General features: G+C 41.0%; 1 protein-coding gene across 4 annotated transcripts in view; it reads right to left on the bottom strand.

The window, feature by feature from the left end:
- FAT3 (FAT atypical cadherin 3) overlaps positions 1–19,156 on the bottom strand; it is a gene marked incomplete at both ends in the record, with an annotated part of 308,065 nt that extends 288,909 nt beyond the window's left edge. For all 4 annotated transcript variants that reach the window (XM_082279046.1, XM_082279048.1, XM_082279047.1 and 1 more), the window contains one exon: positions 15,862–19,156. In XM_082279046.1, the coding sequence (XP_082135172.1) occupies positions 15,862–19,156 (3,295 nt within the window). The remainder of the gene's footprint in view (positions 1–15,861) is intronic.
- Positions 19,157–20,143: the final 987 nt, after the last annotated feature.

Genomic DNA, 20,143 nt, shown 5'->3' with positions numbered 1-20,143 from the left:
CTCCTGGATACCAGCCCTGCTGATTAGTGCTTCAATCTCATAGTCAAACGGAGGTCACTGCAGTAGGTGTTTTTCAAAGGAAATGATTAGGATGGAGAAGGATGTAGGGAGGATTTGCTAGAGATGAAAATAAATGACACTGGCCTTGCAATAAAAATTCTGAGTGCAGCAGGGAGGGGAAGATGTATCATCATTAGCTCATTTACCGGTTGTGAACTAGCAAGGGCTCATATCCATGAATCTTTTCATGCTGCATGCACAGTTTTAAGAAGGCAGCAAGCTCTAGCACGCACAAGTGAGATTGGACCCAGTGATCACACGAGTAATATGCACCCAGAGAGAAAAATAACAGCGTAAATTTTCTAGCTGGCATATTGCTGAAGTCTGTCGCACAGCAAGTGGTGCAAGAGCCACGGCAGACACCTCCAAAAATATAAGCTGTGCTCTGCTGGGCAAATTCTCCCAATGGAAGAGGAAGAGCTATTTGTCAGCTACTGCTGGGCAAAATTAGAATCACAGGATAGAATGGCTCGGATCAGAAGGCACCTTTAAGATGCTTCTTTAACTAAAGACCTACTTCCAACCCTCCCACCATGGGCAGGTGAATTGAGTTTGCATGGCCAGGTTTTGGTAGCTGGGTGGGCTACAGGAGTGGCTTCTGTGAGAAGGTGCCAGACACTTCCCCAAGTCCAGCAGAGCCAATGGCAGGCAGCTTCAAGACGGATGTGCCAGTAGCCAAGGCTGGGCCAATTAGAAATGGTGCTAACAGCTCTGATAACATACTGAAGAAGATGCAAAAATAAAAAGTACATTTTCTTGTTAGGTGATGTAAATTAAAATACTGGCATTTACGACAAGGCAAAGCTGACTGTTAACTTCTCCCTCCATGCTCAGTGACTTCTTGTCCTTAGGTATGAACAAGATTGTACTGGTGAAGAGGAGAAGACAGACCCAGCAGGATGGACCACTCTTGTGACTGGTTCACTGGATTTGAGTTCTGGAAATAGGCATTTGGATTTATAGAGGAATTTAAAAGCCTAAACCATACAAACAGAAGACTCTTCAACATTCAGAGGCTGCAAGCTGACTGCGAGCACATCTTTATTCTCACTGTTTTTTTATCTCTGGCTCAACTCTTCATCTACACAACTGTAGACTGAAACACTGCTTTCGTAATAAAGGGCTGAGTTTAGTAAAGTTAATCCCCTTCCAAAACACTCAGGCAGGTATTTAAATCCCACTGCCTTCATTGGGTTAAAAGCACTCTGCTAAATAAGAGGCCAGCGCTGGTGGCAGAGAAGAAAAATCCATGACGGATAGACAGAAAGAGAGGACATAGCAGGCTATGCACGAATTTGCTAGAGAAGGCTTTGGAAGGAAATAAAAGACAGAATTAAAAAATGGGAGAAAGCTTTCTACTTAATTGAAGACTAGAAAGAAGCAGAAATAGGAAATGCCACACAACTGAAGGTATGACAGGTTGACAGAAGAAGGCAGGAGATTACTTATAGTTTTACACAATTAAATTAATTCCTTTTAATCTTTTTATACATATTGTAAACAAGATCTCTCTATCCCATGAAAAATACCTTTTAAAGACTGGGTAAATACATAAACTAATCCTAAAATTCCAAAAATGCCAATTTTTTTTTTTTGAGAAAACAGAAGCCAAGCAGGGAAGAGCGCTATAAACAGTTCTGACCTTCAGAGAGCCTGGCTTTCTCTTCACTGATTCCAAAAAAGAAACACTGCTTAAAGAAGCAGCTAAAGAAAAAAAAAAAGGGTCATTTAAATGGAAATGGCTACACACCTCATTTGCAGTGACCAAGAGGATGCACCCTAAACATTCACAGTGTTACACAAAAGCAGAGAACTGGTACCAGCAACTCTCACTTTTTTTTTCTTTTTTTCTTTTTTTTTTTTTTTTTTTGGAAAACAGTTTGAAAAGCAGTCTAAAGCATCTAGCAAGACACACGAGTAAAAGGAATTTTGATGATGGCTCTGAGTTTACTACTGACAGTTACTTAATTGCTACCAGTCCTTCACTGTGCTGATTGCCAAACACCATAATTCCTACTGGCATCTTGTACTAGTGCCCCAGGTAAAATAGCAGCATTGTGCACTGGCATGGGGGAAGACCCAGTGGGTGCTTGCATGCCAGTTTTGGACATCATGGAGTGACCAAGGCCACCCTCAAGGCCCATCACTGCCACAGGGCTGTGGGTGCTTGGCACAAGCCAACTCGATGCTGATGGGCAAGTGACCTTGCCACCACCACGACACAGTCATTTGAATTGTGTCATTTCATTTTCAAAGACTGATTTTCTCCGAACAGAGTAATATCCCGATGTACAATACAAATAGGCTACATTATTTCCTTCTGTTCATTTTAAATACAGATATACAGGAATTTTGATTACAGCCTAAACTGTTCTTGTTTCACCCTAATATCAAGGGTACAACACATCATGCTCAGCAACATGGAAATCTCAGTTAACAACAAAATAGAAATGTTAATTCATCTAGGAACTGCTTCATGAGAACAGAGATATCCATCTATTGCTTACTGCCCCGTGCTCATTCAAGAGAGAAACCACATCTAAATAAATAACTAGAGATGAAAATGCCAATGCTGCCCCGAGTAAGGAGATCTGAAGGCAAATTGCAGGAAGCCTACAGGATAGAGATACTGCGTTAATGAGAAACGTGGTTTGGAGGATTCTGAGTTGAAGTTTCAGGACAATAAAACTCAAATTCAGCAGCTGCTGCCATGACATAACAACTGGCAAGACAAATACTTTTCTTTTATATACTTCTTTTTCATTAGTGGCACTATACATTTTGTTGCCATGACAACTGAATGTTTTCTGCCCATCTGTATGGTGACAGAACAGACGCATACATCTGTTCACAAATCTTGTTTTTAAAAGACAGATAATATTTTCCCAACTTCTGTATCTTTTTAAAGCACTCTTCAGAATGAAGGAGAATATTGCAGTTTCTCTAAAATAGTGGACCATAAATCACACCACTCAGGCAGTATCTTGCCCAGGAGACACTCTTAACATCACTCATTGCCACCTCAAATGAAAAAGTCAAAACAGAGGCTGGTGACGAGGACCAGGGAACATTACTTTCAGCATGACTTATTCCATGTTGCATTTGCTTATCACCATTAGCAATATCACTGCCTAGAGACCAACTTCCTTTCTGGCTGATTAGAAACACAAAGCCATTTTCACACAAAAAAAGACAATATTTGAATGATTAGGGATAGGGAAGTCTTTTTTTATTGTCTTGTAGTTTAATATCTCCTTAAAGTTTTTGTAATGTTTTCTATCCCAAAGCTTCCACATCTTTTCAACATGTAAGTCAATAAATAAATTAATTAACTTCAGTGACATCAAGCAACGCAACCAAGGCTGTAGCATCAATAACATTTCTGTTTGCCTAAAATTAGTTACCTCCATTAAATAAAAAGATTCTTTCCTGTATTACCTAGCCCTGTTCATACAGACAGGCCAGGCTGTGACACTGGCACATGAAATTATTCCCAATCAAGACAGATTCCTGAAATCTTTAAGAAGACTTCCAGTCCTGTGCTTAGCTCCAGCTAGTGAAAAAGTGAAAAAACCCACCCAACTGGTTCTGGAGTTAAAGCAGTGCAAGGCAGAGAAAACATGGGGTTTGACAGGGAATAGTTTGGAATTTAGACTGTACTGGGAAGAAAGACACTTCCACAAGAAAATAAAACCAGAAAAATCCAAGAAAAACAGAGAAGGTCAAGCATCCCATGAAAGAAAGGAGAGGACTGCAACTCTGCTTGCAGGGTAGAAAGCAAAAGTTTAATCGGAGTGGAAAAATCGGAGGAATATGAGATAGCAGAAAATCTACAACTACCACTTTCTATGCCACACAATGCAGCAAATGTTTTGGCAAGGCAGTGAAGCCATGGTAGACACGTCTTCCTTCAGCACATTTTTGAGCCAAAATACCACGTGCTTCAGGCAGCATTAATCTGCTTCCCCAGCTTCTGCATGCTGCCTCAAATTTCCTGGCCCCAAGCCCAAAAATGGGAATTAGTTGCTCAGATTAATTTCTGTCACTTCCGGTGAGCCTCGTACTGGATTTAAAACAAGGACACCGTGGCACTGCTCCTTATTGACATGGAAAATGCCCTAAGCAAGCAAATGAGAGCAGATGCCGGAACTGTTTATTTAGGTAAATAGAGAGAATCTTCAAATGAGCTTCTGCTGCACTTTGCTCTCATCTACAGCTTTCCCTCCTTGCTACGCTCACATTGCACCCATGGCATGGACACAAAACCTGCACATTTCCTGGCATGCTTTTCTGTCTACTGTCCTGCAACCGGGCATGCTGGGCTGGAGGTCCTCCTGCTTTCCGGGGGATAATATAGCACGAAAATTCTGGTTCTGGATAAAAGCACAGCCCCATCTTAGCCTGTGCCCTCAATAAATTATGTATGGTATCACAAAAAGTATTACCTATCTCAGGAACACTGAAGCAGCCTTTTCCCATGGCGCCTGAGAGCCAGAAGCATAATTCCAAAAAATTCTGAGTCCACCAAAATGGTTTCCCATTACATCTTAAAAGGAATGCTTTCACAAGGCAAAAATTCAACAGCTCCATCCATCTATGGCTATCCGCTCCACAACTGGGAAGAATGGCTAAAACCAGTATTTTAGCTTCATTTTTTACCCATTTAAAATGCTGCATCATAGGACTACTTGCAGCACGAAGTCACAGCCAGCCCCTTGGCCAGGTCAAAGAGACACAGCGATGATGACATGCAGGGAGCAACAGTAAGAATGTCTCACTTGATCCTGAAATTTATTTAGCATTGTTTCCACCCTACACTGCAGTGAGCCAGGCTTTGAAGCATCACTCACCCCTGGAAGGCTGAAAGAAATGACTGAGCAACCTGAGCATGTGGCTATTGCGTATGTCCAGTGCAGTCACTGTAACATTTCTACAGTTAATTATTTGGAATAAATGTACTGGCTGAAATAGGTCACTGTGATGCTACAGTTCTCCTGGGAGATTAGACTGGGAAGAAGTGACTCCTGAAGGGACTTCTCCGTTAATACCCTCCAAATACCAAGTGACTGCATTACCCAGTTGCTGCACTACATTTTGATACGTCTTTCCATCAAAATCACTCACAGCATTTTAAAACCATTAATCATGCAAGTATCACAACTGGCACAAAACTGCCTTTGACAATGTGATGATCATTAGACTTATTGTACAGACAGGTAAAGTGAGGCATGAAAAGGTTAGTTATATTGCCAGAGGGATTCTGTCTCTCTCCGTGACATGTAGCAAGCAGCTTTAGCCATCTGATAGTTGTTTTGACTTGTGATTTCAGCTCGAGGCTCAGGGACCCACACCATAAACACCACGTAGCAAATAAGCATCCTAATCAGCTAACACACCAAATCCCCCTGTTAGCACACATCTTGCTTGCTCCATCACAACTGCCTCTTCCACACCAAAGCCATGACAAAGCAGTAGCTCTCGCATGTTTTATTTCCAAGCCATTCCTCTATCCTGCTAAAATCACTAATGGTTTATCAGAATGACTCTCCACCAAGCAACTTCTACAAAACAGGGATTTCCAAATTTCCCATATCTACAAGTAAACGTCTAATATGTCTCAGCATGAATTTCAATGACACGAAGTACACCACTGCAGCTCTGTGCATGGATACTCTCAAACCCACAGGGCCACAAGCATCAAAAGGGCAATGCAATACGTTGCTTTGCACCCAATCTCCTCCTCTAGCTCCACCAAAATGGCTTGTGATTGCAAGGATCAGAGAGTTGATTTTCCCACTCTCTTCCTCAAAGAAAGTGAGTTCCTCTCTCATTGCTTCCTTGAGCTTGTTCACCAGTGGCTTTGGGAAAAAACAGAGCCACTGAGGGGATGCAGTAGGAAACAGCACTCAGGACCAGGAATGGGCTGCCTCCGTTGTGGTCAGAACAGATATATGCCAGGTATAAAGGAAGCTGACAATCACAGCCTTATTTTACTGAAAACATAGGATACTTCAGAAGCAATTCAAGTTGCAAAAGCTTGCTGTTAGTTTTCTTGCATGATTGATTGGGAGTTTTTTGTGTATACATCAGCCCTTTAGCAACCCTACTGATAAGACTGGATCCAGCTGACCAGGGAAAGGGAATCCATGGTCCCTTTACCAGAGGTTCCCACCCCCTCCAGGGACTTGCCAGGAGAGTCCAAACCCTCTTGTCCAAGCGGACTGGATTACAATTGACAGTGTGACCACACAGTTACTTCTGACCACATCCAATGTCTAGATAGAGCTTCCAACTGTTATCAGATGAGTTTTAATTTGTGGGTACAGAGAACGAAAAACAGATTTTCTGAGAATTAGCTGGATTTTATCTTTGCCAGTGACAGATTAATGTTCATTATGAGAGATTAGGCAATTAAAGGAAATCCCCATGCAAGAGCAGAAGCATATGCAAAAAGTTTTAAACACTGGCATGTTTACACAAAGACAACAGGAACCCTTCTGTGCTCCTAACAATACAGGAATAGAGCACTTTGCAATGTAGCAATGGCTACAGCCATTGGTGCAACATCCACCATCTGAATGGTTTTTTCCACTTGCAGCATCAACAAATTCAATCTTTATAGTTGAGAAAATTCCAACATTATTTAGATATTACCCTCCATTTTTAGAGACGCTACTATGGGTTTTGACAATAAATTGATGGAGGGACAAACTTTAGAATCAGCAGTCCTAAATTCATTAGGTCACATTTATTTAACAGATTTTGCTATTTACCCTTTAGCCAGCACAGTGAAATGCCAGTCCTGGCCCTGACTCATAAACAGCTCCCATCTCCTCTAGAAACGTCACTATCAGCACAATCTTCCTTTTTTGATTATTTTGCTTGTCTCCAGCATGACACTCTGTACCTCAGAAGCAGCTTGCTGCCCACACTGAACTACTGCCCACACTGAATGTTCCAAAAAGGAAGATAGCTCATTAAAGGCAGAGCCACACTGGGTTTCAAAGGAGCCACACACGCACAAAAAGCATCTCATCTCATTAGCAAATGGCTGGTGCAACTGCTCATCGTGGAGACGAAGACACACCACTAATTTGAGGTACAGAAGGCACGGAACAGACTGCCCTATCCTGGTACTGTGGGAGTGAAAACAGCACATTAAATGTTTGTTAGGTTTCCAATGGAAGCGGTACCAGTAGCTCACAGGGGCTCAATCTGCTGTTTTCAGGATTTCCTTAAAGAGAAGGATGAGGCCAATGTCTCTGAAGGGCAGTTCTGGGAGAGGGTAAAGTGAGGGAGGCCGCTCCATACTGGAAAGTATACCCCATACTGGGAAGGCCCCTGCAGCCACTCAGAGCACTCAGTGCCACCCAGAAGAATCAGCCCCAAAAGCCTGCTGAGGTTTCTCTCCCGCTGCCCATCCTGTGGGGAGCCCAGGGACTCTGGCTATCCCTGGATTAGCCCACGCTGCCGATGCTTGTGGCTATCCACTGCTCTTTCCCCCACAGCAAAGCAGAAGGTTATCACCCCAGGGGAAGCTGCATTAATCACTGATGTTGGCTTAGACTACAGCCTGCCATCATCAAAGAGTTCCTGCTAAACGATAATTAAAGCAAAGTAAAAAAACCAAAACGAAGTAACATATGCAGTGGAAGTAGAGCAGAGCGAACCAAACCAGTTCTTCCTTACAAACTATCTCAAAAAGAAATGGTAAAATCCAGTCCTTTTAAAACCAGCTCCAAGATCCTGTACAGTGTAAGAAGGGTGGTCTCACATGGAAAAACATGCTGGGAGTCAGAAGAATCTGTCCCATCCTCCACTATCTGCTGTGGCTAAGTACAGCTTCGTCATAGAGATGCCGAACACCTGAAGTTCCCACTGCTTTTAATGAAATTTCTGCATTGTCATTCCCCCACTTCTGAAAAAGAGAAAAAAATCTCAGAACTATTAACTTATCTGTACCTTTCAGTAAAATGGGAAAGTACATAAACATTGTACATCAAAGAGCTTCCTTCATTAAAATGTGGAAAATAATTTGTGTACTTTAGATGAAAGGCGTTCTGGGACTGTGAAGTATTCTGGAAAATTTAATTAAATCCCATAGTTATTCTCTTGTAAAATAAAGGTTTTTGGGGAGAAAAAAATTAACCGATTCACAGTAACGGTTTGTTATCTTCTTTTTGCCAAATCTTTACCTTATAAACTGAACCACTGGTGAGAAGCAAAACCATTTTTAATGACCTATGTGTAAAGTTACATTTCCAGAACGCAAACTCTCAGTAAAACTTTCAAATGAAGATGGAAAATCCCCAAATAAAGACGCATATAATTCATTATGGGCTACAAAGATCTAAAATCAGAAATTAATTTGCTATGCGTATTTTAGCAAAACTGAAAGCCCAAAGGCTTCAGCTGTGAAAGACAGGCAGACCTTGTCATCACACTGTGGAAGCAGAGAACTTTTGAAACCATGTACAATGAGATTACTCTCACCTTTCCAGTCCATCACCTTGAAGAACTGTTGCTCATACATGTACAGTGAGCGCATTTTGCTCAAGTCCAAGATGACAATATCATCAAAGTAATTGAAAAGCACTTCCTAAGAGAAGTAGCTACAGGCTGCCTCCCTCTCAAGGGGGGCTGTGGTAACCAGACTGTCTCCAGTGGGTAACAGCTGCGAAGTTGAGACATCTAAGAGCAAAAAATCAATGCATGTATCTCAATGGAGGGGTGGGTGAGTGCCACAGCATGTCCTGATATCCCCAATCGTTTAGGTGGGGGATGTGCTGGTGTGTCCCACAGCTGTCTGCATGGAGGAAACAAAGCACAGTCCTACACCTTCACATACTTCCCACTCTGATGGAATACTGCAGCAACACTTGTGACAAACTTCTTGCCACACCTGAATGGATCTTCCCTTTTTGTTGACTGTGGACAAAATGACCAGGTCAATGCCAGTGGACAACTTCACTCTGAGATACACAGAAATGTGTTAGTGCAAACACCTAATGAGAACCAACTGCTAAGAAAACCCCCTCACTCTGTTTGGCTTTTTCTCAGTTATTTCTTACTGGCAACACTTCAATGCTAATAAGACACCATAAGTGTATAAAATGCAATAAAGATGTTTACATTAAACAGCAGACTACAGATTAAAAGAATCTGTTCCATGAGCTATAGAAGCTCATCTCCAAACATCTATTTTCAGGTAAACATGTATGTGTGAATTCAAAGAGATCTGACACTGGAAGGGCTTTTTAATTTTATTTTATTTTTACCTTGTTGGCAAACACCTAACAAGTTCCAAGACTTGAACACTGAAATTAGCCAAACAGCCTTAAAATATGACACAATTTTTTAGCAATGAGAGCAATGAAAGCTTGGAAAAGCTTTCCAAGCAACTGCCTGATTAACCATTACTTGTAGTGCTTGAACTGCAAACAGCTTCATAAAAAGTACCCTTTAATCCAGCTTCCAAGGTAAATCCTTGAGCCTACATGTGTATTCAAGCAGCGGAAGAGATATGTGATCAGTCCAGTGTTATCACACCAAACCAGCCCCACAAATTCCTGATTAACTCTGTCCAGTTCTACTGTTCCCAAGAAAGCCACACAACCTGATGCAAGGTCAGACAGCAAAATATGTCCTCAATTTTATTGGCCAGTGGAGATTTCTCTCTCTTGGACTTGTTACAGGAAAGGATTAGGCACTACAACAAAATGGCTCCATGTAGTATTAGACATTGTCCAAGCATCCTCCTCTTTATATCCCTGGAAGAGAGAAGTGCTCATATTGCCCTCCATACGCTTGTAAGCTTGTGGTTTTGCATGAACATCACTTCTCAATGCCCTTCGCTTCCACTGGTGCTTTGGAACAGCTAAAATGGATTTTTCTCCAGTTTCTTCTGAACTACCATGAACTGCTGGTCATGGTCTGAAGTGATGCCAGGATAAAGCTGGTGCTCATGTGCTCAGAATGAACACCAGACACTGGAAGTCAATTTTCCTCTAATATCATATAACTCAGTGCCTTGTGGCTTGGTCCCTTTGCTGGCATCTTGGAGATAAGCTTTCTGCAGGAGCACCTGGGTGTAATTTAACGGATGATGATGCACAAACTAATTCTGGGATTATACACTAAGGGAGAGGATAACAGAAACATATAATACAAAATGCTCTTGGAAACATCTCTGAAGGGTAATAAAGGTGACAGGAGGAAATACAGACTACACATTTCTTTATTAGTAAATAAATTACTCGGAGATTGAGACAAAATGTCCTATCGCCAGGAGCATCCTGAATAATAAAGGAGATTCTCTAAAACATTTTCCAAAGAAGGGAAAGCATGCAAATTACAGCTAGCTGTAAAAATTGTATGTTGTGAGCTGTTTTATGGGGTATAAAGTCTAGAGGATTGAACAGCTTGAATGGAGAAATTCTGCATGACTGGCCTCACTTAGGAAACTTTGAAAGTATGTCAGAATGATACTCAGAGCCTTTTAAAGTAAATATTTTCATACGCTTAAGCATTGTTTTAGGGTTCATATTATTAAAAAGAAGTTAAATAAACTTGCTCCAGTGAAACTAAGACAAGCCTTGTTCTTTACTAATTTACATCTAGAAATGACAGGGAAATTATCAACACACAGACACAGAATTTGTTTAAAAATTATTGGTTTTCTACCACAACTAATTTTAAAGAAAAAGAAAAATGTTAGTGATTGTTGTCCTAAAAGTGGAAATCTTATACGAAGGAACACTTTCACTGTTAAAAGCTGCCAGAGATAACTCACAGAACAATGATAACACAGTACCACAGGCTCAGAAATAGTGGCTCTCAGGAATGCTTTATTCCTGCCTGACACAGATGCAGGCTGACAGACCAGATTTTGGCCAGCACGGTGCTCTGTGATCCATCTGGCACACTCCTTCCCAAAGAGGCTGCTCAGGAGAGACACCATGGACGGGCTGAGAGCTGATGATCTTGTCATGAATGCCTGCTGCAAGTGCAGCAATTCTCTTTCCCAAGCTACCTCCCAGCAACACCCACTGGCACTTCTCTTGTGGTATGACCTGAAGTTACTTTGAAAACTGGATTTAGAAGCCTGGTATAATTAAGTGGCTCCCAAATACTGGCTCTGGGTAATGAAATTTGCCTGCTCTCTCCAGGAAGATGAAGAACATCCGTAATACTAATGTCTCAAAACTCCATAGTGAATTCAATTCTGCCAGTGAGTCCACCCAGATCCACCCACCAGCTGCTACATGCCTCCATAAAATTAAGCAAGTGAGAGGGAGAAAAACACGTTATTACAAAAGATTTTCATTTTACTTTATTTTGTTTCAAGGAAACGCTAACAGTGGTCCCACAAAAATATTTATCGAACCACTCAAATTGCAGTAAATGGAAGTATCCTTCAACCTGCATACACAATAACTGAAAACTATTTTAGAAGACAGGGACAAGATGCAAGGAGTCTGAAGCAAAAGTCCTTTCTGCCAAATAGATGGAACAGTGCAGGCAGGTCTGGTTTTCTTTAAACGATATCATCTGGTGTTCCTAGTTTCCATTATTAGTTGTTTGAAGCCATGATTAAGGTTTTCCAGCATCAACTGCCTTCTCTAGCCACAGTTTGTCAGGAATTTCTACCACTTTTGAGATAGTCAAAGAGAAGATCAGACCACTATCCTTAGCACCATAAATAAACCCATGGAGTCTGTAATAATTTGAATTCTACCTCCATTTAAGAGTACCTTTAAGTTTTCTGCACTGTGAAAGACAGGACTGGCTTCCTAATGTGCATTTCAGGGCTGAAACACCTAAAGATAACAAGTTAACAGGGTCATCTACAGCTTGCATTCTTATCGGAGGTCCTTTACAGGGTTAGAAATTAGTGTCAGCTAATGCTTAAATTTAAAGTTCTAATGAAAGTCAGGTGAGTGAGGCTCCGGAACAACCCTAGGAAATAAAGTTAGTAAGCTTTGAAAGCATTCCTTAAGTCCGTGCTCACGGGCTTTGCAAGTACGCTAAAGATCCCATAAGCATTTTATTAATACCACTGTTTTATCTTCATGTTCAATTTCAGTGGGACTCAAGATGTTTCTATGCTTTCCCAATAACTAGTAAAAAACTTGTTGCTTCCTTTTTCCCACCTGTGCAGTGGAGTTCACAATTCCTGGCATGTCAGGATGCTGCCACACCAACTCTGACAAACCCTACAGAAGCCTCTGCAGCAGAAGATGCTGAGTGTGTCTCATCTCTTTGCTCTAGAACTCACTTTGATCATTTGCTATTGGCAGTACATCCACAGGTAGCATAGGGATAAAATAGAAACTCTTTGAGTTCCAGGCTGCTACATTAACATGTAGAAACAGATGCCAGACTAAAAAGTGGAGCTAGCGTAAAAATGCAGTTTAGCTGAATCACAAATCACTGAAAAATGAGAAGGAAGATTCCAGCATTTAGGCCTGATCTCATCTAACTCAACATTTCAAGAAGTCAAGAACTCCCACTAGTTGTTCAAATCTCCACTGTGGCCAGAAAAGAGGTTCTGATAGATGGTATTTAGTCTCCCAAGGCAGGTGATACCATAAATCCATACACATTTGTTGGACTCACCACCAGCTCCCAAGAAAACAAAAATACACCACTTTGCTGCGGTGCCAGCACTATGAGGGTGAACACACCAGAGCTAAGAAAATCCAGGTTTTTAATAAAGCAGCGTAGGACCTCTGACAGAGAACATTTCCACAAGAGTAGTTGTAACTATTAGAGCTAACCTATGATGGAAACTCAGAGCACACTCTCATCCCACAAAAATTTTTACCACGTCTGCTCATTTCGTGTTAAAACAATCTGGAGATATAAGAGTGGGTTTTACACAATTTTCTTCTAAGGAACTGCAATTAGCAGACTGGCAAAGAGAGTGGAGGTGCACACCAGGCAGGAAGCAGTATTAAAGACGAAGAAATGACTCCAGTTTCTCTGTAGCACCAGAGTTGCACATGAGGAAGGGTCTCACTTCTACAAGTAAGATCAAAATATCAGATATTGACCAATTTCCCTAATACCCAATCTAAACCTCTCCTCGCCATTTCTTCTTGTCCTGCCACTTGTTATCTGGAGAACAGACTAACCCACACCTCACTACAACCTCCTTTCAGGCAGCAGTAGAGAGCAAGATCTCCCCTGAACCTTGTTTTTTCCAGATGCACCTATATACATCTACAGTGGAAGAAAAAGAAGCCACCATGACAACAAATGTGCAGCTGCATGGTGCAGTGCGTATCCATCAGGAAGGCCTGCTTCTCCTTGGGTATCCTGGCATCATTTCAACTCCTCAGTATCAATGTGCCTCACGGAGCAAAAGCACATCTCACTCAACACACAGGGCAACACCATTAACATGTAGTATTTCAGAAAAATAAAAATAATGCACTCCAGCAGAATTTTGCTGAAAGCACAGACTTGCTTGCAGTCTAGCCTGCTCACATATCGGGATGAATTTGGCCCACTTTATGTTCTAATGATTGTAATGGATGCTGCAGTCATCTTTTCATTAAGGCAGCAGCCAAAAATATTGATTTGTTGTACTTTGCACTCCTGCTTACCTTCACAAATTTCAGGAGAGACGGTACAGAAGCCAATAGAGTTGGTCAGTTTAAAAGTGACAAATGAACTGTGCTGAAAGTAAATAAACAGCTATCTCTTTATAAATTAATTCAATATGTGACTTAAGTCCTTTTCTACAGCTAGAAAGCTGATTCATCATTCAGCAGCATTTAAGTTGCCACCAGTTCAACAGCAGAGTATTAATGTTGCATTCTATTTGACACAGAGGGTCAAATTCTGCATTCAGCTTACAACAGCACGACCCAGAGTAACCCTGAAGCCCTGCCCTCCACATCGCCCTGTCTGCAGCTCTGCACCCGAAGTGCTCTTCAAATTGCTTTCAAGAAGGCTTACGTGGTATTGAACATTTGGGGAAATCAGAACAAGAATCCTAAATCTTTTTATCTGCTGAATTATCAAGTCTCTTCTGGAATGATTAAGTGAAATAGCACAGGCTGGTTTATATTCATGAAACACTCATGAAAGAGTAAAAGGCAGAAAAATCTTTGCATCTTGAGAGATTTGGGGCTTTCTTTTTTTGCCTCCACAAAATATATTTCAATTCTGGAAATAAAGTAAGTATATTTAATGTGGAATATTCAGTACAATTTCCTCTCACGTTAAAACATGATTTGTGCTTAACTGAACAAGGGACCTAACTTATTCTAAGCCATCACCTCTACTAGTGTAGCCACAGGGTAATAAAACGGTTATTTTACTTATGAGTGACACACACGGAGTTACTTTCCCTACCAGCTCATTTAAGTTCAATAAATGTTGAATGCTGAGATTTCTGTATCAATACTGCAGCATTTGGACCAACCTCCCAGTGCTTCATAAAGAACCCATTGAGATGAAGTTGATGCTACTCAAAAAGTAGGTAGGACAAAATTTTCAAATGAAGGAGCTTAATATTTAAATACATGTCCAAATGTCTAAATAATGTTCCCTGAATGCCTTCTGCTACTATGAGCACTGTAGGATATGCAAGTTCCTAACATTTCTGGAAATTAGACTAGGTGCCCTCTTGACTTCTGACACTCAAGTCTGATGTTTCTGGACATAAGGTTTTGACTGCAATCATCTGTGTACAGCTGTAGCAGCGAGACTGTAGCAAAAATAGAATAAAAATATTTTTCTCTGCTTATACTTAGATGAGAGCCATAGCATTTGTAATGTCGTCTGTTTTTCATAATGTTCAGTTTAGAAAGTTGACATTTGATTAAACAGTTTGAATTTGCCAAAACATACATTTTAATCTTATGTTTAATACCACATTCTCAATTAAAAGCTTCAGAAAAAGACATACAAATCACAGTAAACCCACAGACCTAACATATTTAGTACAATTTCTGAAACTGTTGACTAATATTTTCTAATTTCCTCACTACTTCTAGTGGTGCACAGCTGCACCATTACTCCCAACAACCATCAGACATTTAAACAGCCAGTTTTTAAGTGTTTTACTAAACACACTTTTATATTTAGTATTTTGAACATTTTCCAATAGGGTGGTGTGGTAGTTAAATTCAACATCTTAAAAACCTTCACTACATTAACAATGCTTTCTAACGTCAATGTTTATAATACTACTGCCACCAAAGGAAAGCTAGCACAGCTCATTCACAGTTATGAACATTTCCCTGGATTTCTACCTTTCACATAAGCACACCAACGCTGATGAACACCATGCTACAAGAAAGTGTATTACACAGGATGGTGTGTCATTCCAGAATAACTCCCATGAAAAATGATTCCCAACAACAAAAACAAGACCACAAATAGGTTTTAGGACAAAATAATCTGTTTCATGCTCCTTATTTCATTGGGTTTAACACTGGATTCAAGGTCATGAGTATTGTGACTCTGTGGAGGTGACCTGACTAATTTACAGTGATCAACAGATAATGCAGTGACTGTAAACAAGTCATTCTGTAACTATCGCTGCCTTCTAAATGGAGTCATCACATAGCTGCTGAAAAGAAATGTGTATTATTTCACATCCACAGAGTGATGAATGTAACCAGGTAATTAAATTATGTCATTGCTGTGCCTGGAAAACCCTTATTTATAATTCTGTCTTGCCTGTTAAGAAGAACTGAATTTCTTGTTAAGGGTAGAAAGCAATTATGTCTAAGCTTTGCTTGTGCAAAAAACCTCTATGAAGGAAAAGTTGGAAACAAAACTCACCAGTTTCTTCATCTATGCTGAATCTCCCCAGGCCACTGCCATCCCTTATGGAATACTGGATCTCCCCATCTCTTCCAGAGTCCTCATCTCGAGCAACAACTTGCAAAACACTTGTACCAATGCGGGAGTTTTCCTTTACAGATCCAATGACAGCAAAGTCAGGAAAATAGGGGGTATGAAGATTTTCGTTAACATCCACCACTTCAACTTCCACAAAAGAAAGAGAAGACAGAGAAACGGGGCGCCCCTTGTCCTTGGCACGCACGGTCAGGTTGTAGAACTGCTGCTTCTCGTAGTCGAGCTCCTTGTTCAGGCGGATGGCGCCGCTGGCTTTGTCGATCTCAAACCGCCCGTTGTAATCATTCACCAGCGAGTAGCGGACTTGGCCACCCAAGCCCAGGTCTGGATCATGAGTTTCCAGCCAAGCTATGACAGTGCCAACTGGCAGGTCCTCAAGGACCTTCACGTTGTAGCTGGATGGTATAAAGGCTGGAGAGCAATCATTAACATCATCCAAAAAAACCTTCAGAGGCACAACAGAAAACTGCTGATGGCCACTCTCTGCTCTGTCCCTAGCCTCAATCTTCAGAGTGTAGTTTGCTTTTGACTCCCGGTCCAGTTGATCTGCAACATACACCACTCCCGTGGAACTGTTGATACCAAATTGATGGGTGTCTGTCAGTACTGAGTAAGTCACTTCACCATTAGATCCTAGGTCTTTATCTCTGGCTTCTACCTGGATAATCTCTGTACCAAGACTTGTACTTTCTAAAATATTAACTGAGTAACTGTCCTGTAAAAAAACAGGCTTGTTATCATTTGCATCCTCCACAGTGACAGTCAGCAGTCTCCATGCAGATTTCTGTGGATTACCTAAATCATAAATTGTAATATTAAGGAGATAGAGCTCTGTTTTTTCACGGTCCAAGGGCATGAGAACACTAAGTATCCCCATCTCCATGTCAATGTTGAAACAACTATCTACATTACCATCAGAAATTGTATAAAGTACTCTTCCATTAAAGCCTGAGTCTGCATCATAGGCTTTTATCCTCAGGATGGTGGCACCAACTGGCAGATCCTCTGAAACCTTTACATCAGTAGGAAAGGATTTGTCAAAATGCGGTGCCTGCCTGTTGACTGAATAAAAATCAAGAAAACCATCTTCTAAATTCAGCTTCACATTTGCTTTTGCCTTTTTGAGCAATTTTTCTGCTAGTTTCTGAGCAACTCTAGTTTCTCTACAGCTAAAGGTCTTCGAAGACACTTTCCCATGAACTACTGAAATATTAACAAACATAGCATCAGCAAAGTTCTCTCCATCAGTTGCCGTTATCTTAAGGCCAAAACTGCTGTTCTTTATGCCGGAGTTAACAAGAGATTTTTTAAGCTGCAGGACACCAGAATCTGGATTTAAATAAAAAATGCCAAGTTCATTTCCAGAGATTATTTTGTACTTCACAAGCTCCAACTCATCTATGTCTATTGCAGAAACAGCAGTGATGTGACCACCAACAGGAAAATCAGACGAAATCACTCCCTGACAGGCCACTTTTTCAAAGAGGGGTTTGTTATCGTTGACATTGCCTATGTATATGGTGACATTCACCTCACTTTCATGGCGGTAGGGAGAACCCCAGTCGGAAGCTCTCACAATGAATCTGTAGCTTTCTGGTGACGACTCAAAGTCCAGTTCTTCAGATGTGCTGATGACACCTGTAAACTGGTTTATTGTAAATGGCAGTGAGTTCAGACTGGCAATACTGTACGTGATGTATCCATTTTCTCCCCTGTCTTCATCAACTGCTGACACTGCCAAAACGCTGGACCCCACTGGGACACTTTCATTGACAAATGAACTGTAGGAGAGCTGCTGGAACTCCGGAGTGTGATCGTTGGCATCTTCTAACCTGACAGTAACCTGTGCTTTTAAATCACCACCTTTGTTTGCATATACTTCTAATTTATAGAGGTCCTTCTCAATGATTTTCAAAGGACGAGCAGTAGTAATAAGGCCTGTGTTGGGATTGATCTTAAAATACTCAGCTTCCTCACCTGGAGATATTCTGTATTCCACACCCTGTGGCTCAGGCATCAACTTAACTACTGCAACCACCACACCAGGAGGTGAAAATTCACTGATCAAAACATCATATGCTTCCTTTTCAAACTTCAGGGGGATACTGTCCTTCTTGGGACTAGCAATGTGGACCAGTTTGACTGCAGAAAATTTCTGAGGAGATCCTTTGTCCTTAGCTTGGAGAGTCAGGTTATAACCATAGGGGAAGCTGTCCCAATCAATAGGCTTTCTTTCTTTGATTTTGTACTCATTCATCCATTTCCCTTCTTTAGTCAAAAAGAATTGCTCTAGTGAATCTCCAGCCACAATAGAAACAGATTCTATTTCTCCATTGGCTCCTTCATCTAGGTCATCAACGTTAACAACTGCATAGGTAGGTTCCTTGTCTGATGGGAAGGGAATATGGGTCACTACATTTATTGTTGGGGCATGTTCATTTATACGTTCAATGTGAACATAAAGCTTGGCAGTGCTGCTTACGCCATTGCTTCCATAAAGCTTCATCCCACGGTCCACTGCCAAAATCTCAAGGTCATATCTGTTTTTCTCATCATAATTTAACCGGCCACTTAAGGAGATAACACCACTTGTAGGATGAACTGAGAAGAGATCAACTTTATTTTTAAAGTAATAATAAAATTCACCATTGGACCCAATATCCGCATCTGTTGCGGTCACCTGTGCAATGCTAGTCCTTAAAGGAGTGCTTTCTGCTATCGTGACAGAGTACGTGGTTGGTGAAAACAAAGGTCTTAGGTCATTCATATCTAAAACCTGGATGTTCACTTTTGTCCACGCTTCCAAGTCCTCTCCTCTGACAGAACCTTTTACCATCAATAAATAATTGTCCTGGATTTCTCTGTTCAATATAGCAGAATTCCCACCTTTAGTCCTTATTCTGAGGAAGCAGAAGTCAGCAATGATGACTTCCTCTGCTTTAAAAAAGCCCTCATCATCACCAGACACTATCTTGTACTTGATATCCCATGAAAGGTCAGCCATGGTAATGCCCATCCTCGTCTGACTGTTGACATAGGTCCTGGCTGCAGAATTCTCATACACTGTGGCATTGTAAGTGGAATGTGTGAAGTGAAAGCCAAGTGGGGCAGTCCCATGAGCCACCTGGCAAATGGAGGCCAGGAGCTTGACAATCAGAAGGACAAGGCATGACGGAGGTAGCTGTGAGCCTGACCAGCGGCCCATATTCACGTCCATCACATCATCCTTTCACCCTGTGACAGAGAGAAAAAACAGGAAACAGTTGATGAAGAGATAAAAACTGTATCGTGAAGTGACACGTTGTCATGATTTAGCATAGCTTGGTTTTTAGTTAAGGAGAAATCCATCAAGGTTTGGCCCGTATCCTCCCATTCTCCACACCACTCAGGATTTTCCACACCCGGGTCAGGTGTCTCATCAGTCACCCTGGAAATCTGAGTTCTGATTCTATTTCTCCAAAATCCTTGTCTCACAGAGGAAAATAGATGTGAACTAAACCCCTACACATGTCAAAATTACTTACTATATTTCTAATCAAAAGTAAAATCTATGTAATATCGATTCACCATATTTTTAACAAAACAGGAAGAGAGAACACTATACACACACACATAAACAATCACACCAGCTCTGGGTATTTTCACACTTGTCTGAGTAGTATATACACATGTGCACATACGGGCACATATATATAGCTACATATATGCATGTATGTACACTTTTTTAATATAAAAGACCCTACCACATCCATACATGTGTACATAGTCCAGAATAATAATCACAGTGAAAAAAAATTAAAATCAGCCACACATATTTGTATCCGTTTATATAGAAGAATGAATCACATACAGAAATTTTTGGTTTTTACTTATCAGCAGCTCCAACTAAGCCTAAACTTGCTTGTTTTTAGAGCATATTGGAAAATTCATTTTCAGCCCCAATGTTTGGAAGAGAGACAGAATTTTCATATGTATGTAGCACCGTGATTAGTCAAATATTACCTTTTTTTTTTTTTTTGGTCAGTTAAGAATGATGAAATTCGAGCCAGCAAGAACAATAAAAAGTCATTATACAGTCATTACTTTAAATACAGATACGTTCAGAAAAGGCCAGGTGCCTCACTTCAAGAATCTAAATTGTGAGGTTAAGCAGAGACAGAGTAAGTGGAGGCACTGGCTGAAGGTTGCTGGAGGGTACTGCAGA

This window comes from Coloeus monedula, assembly GCF_965178545.1.
Source record: "Coloeus monedula genome assembly, chromosome: 3".
Taxonomy (NCBI): Eukaryota; Metazoa; Chordata; class Aves; order Passeriformes; family Corvidae; genus Coloeus; species Coloeus monedula.
This window is presented reverse-complemented; position numbering and strand designations above follow the sequence as displayed.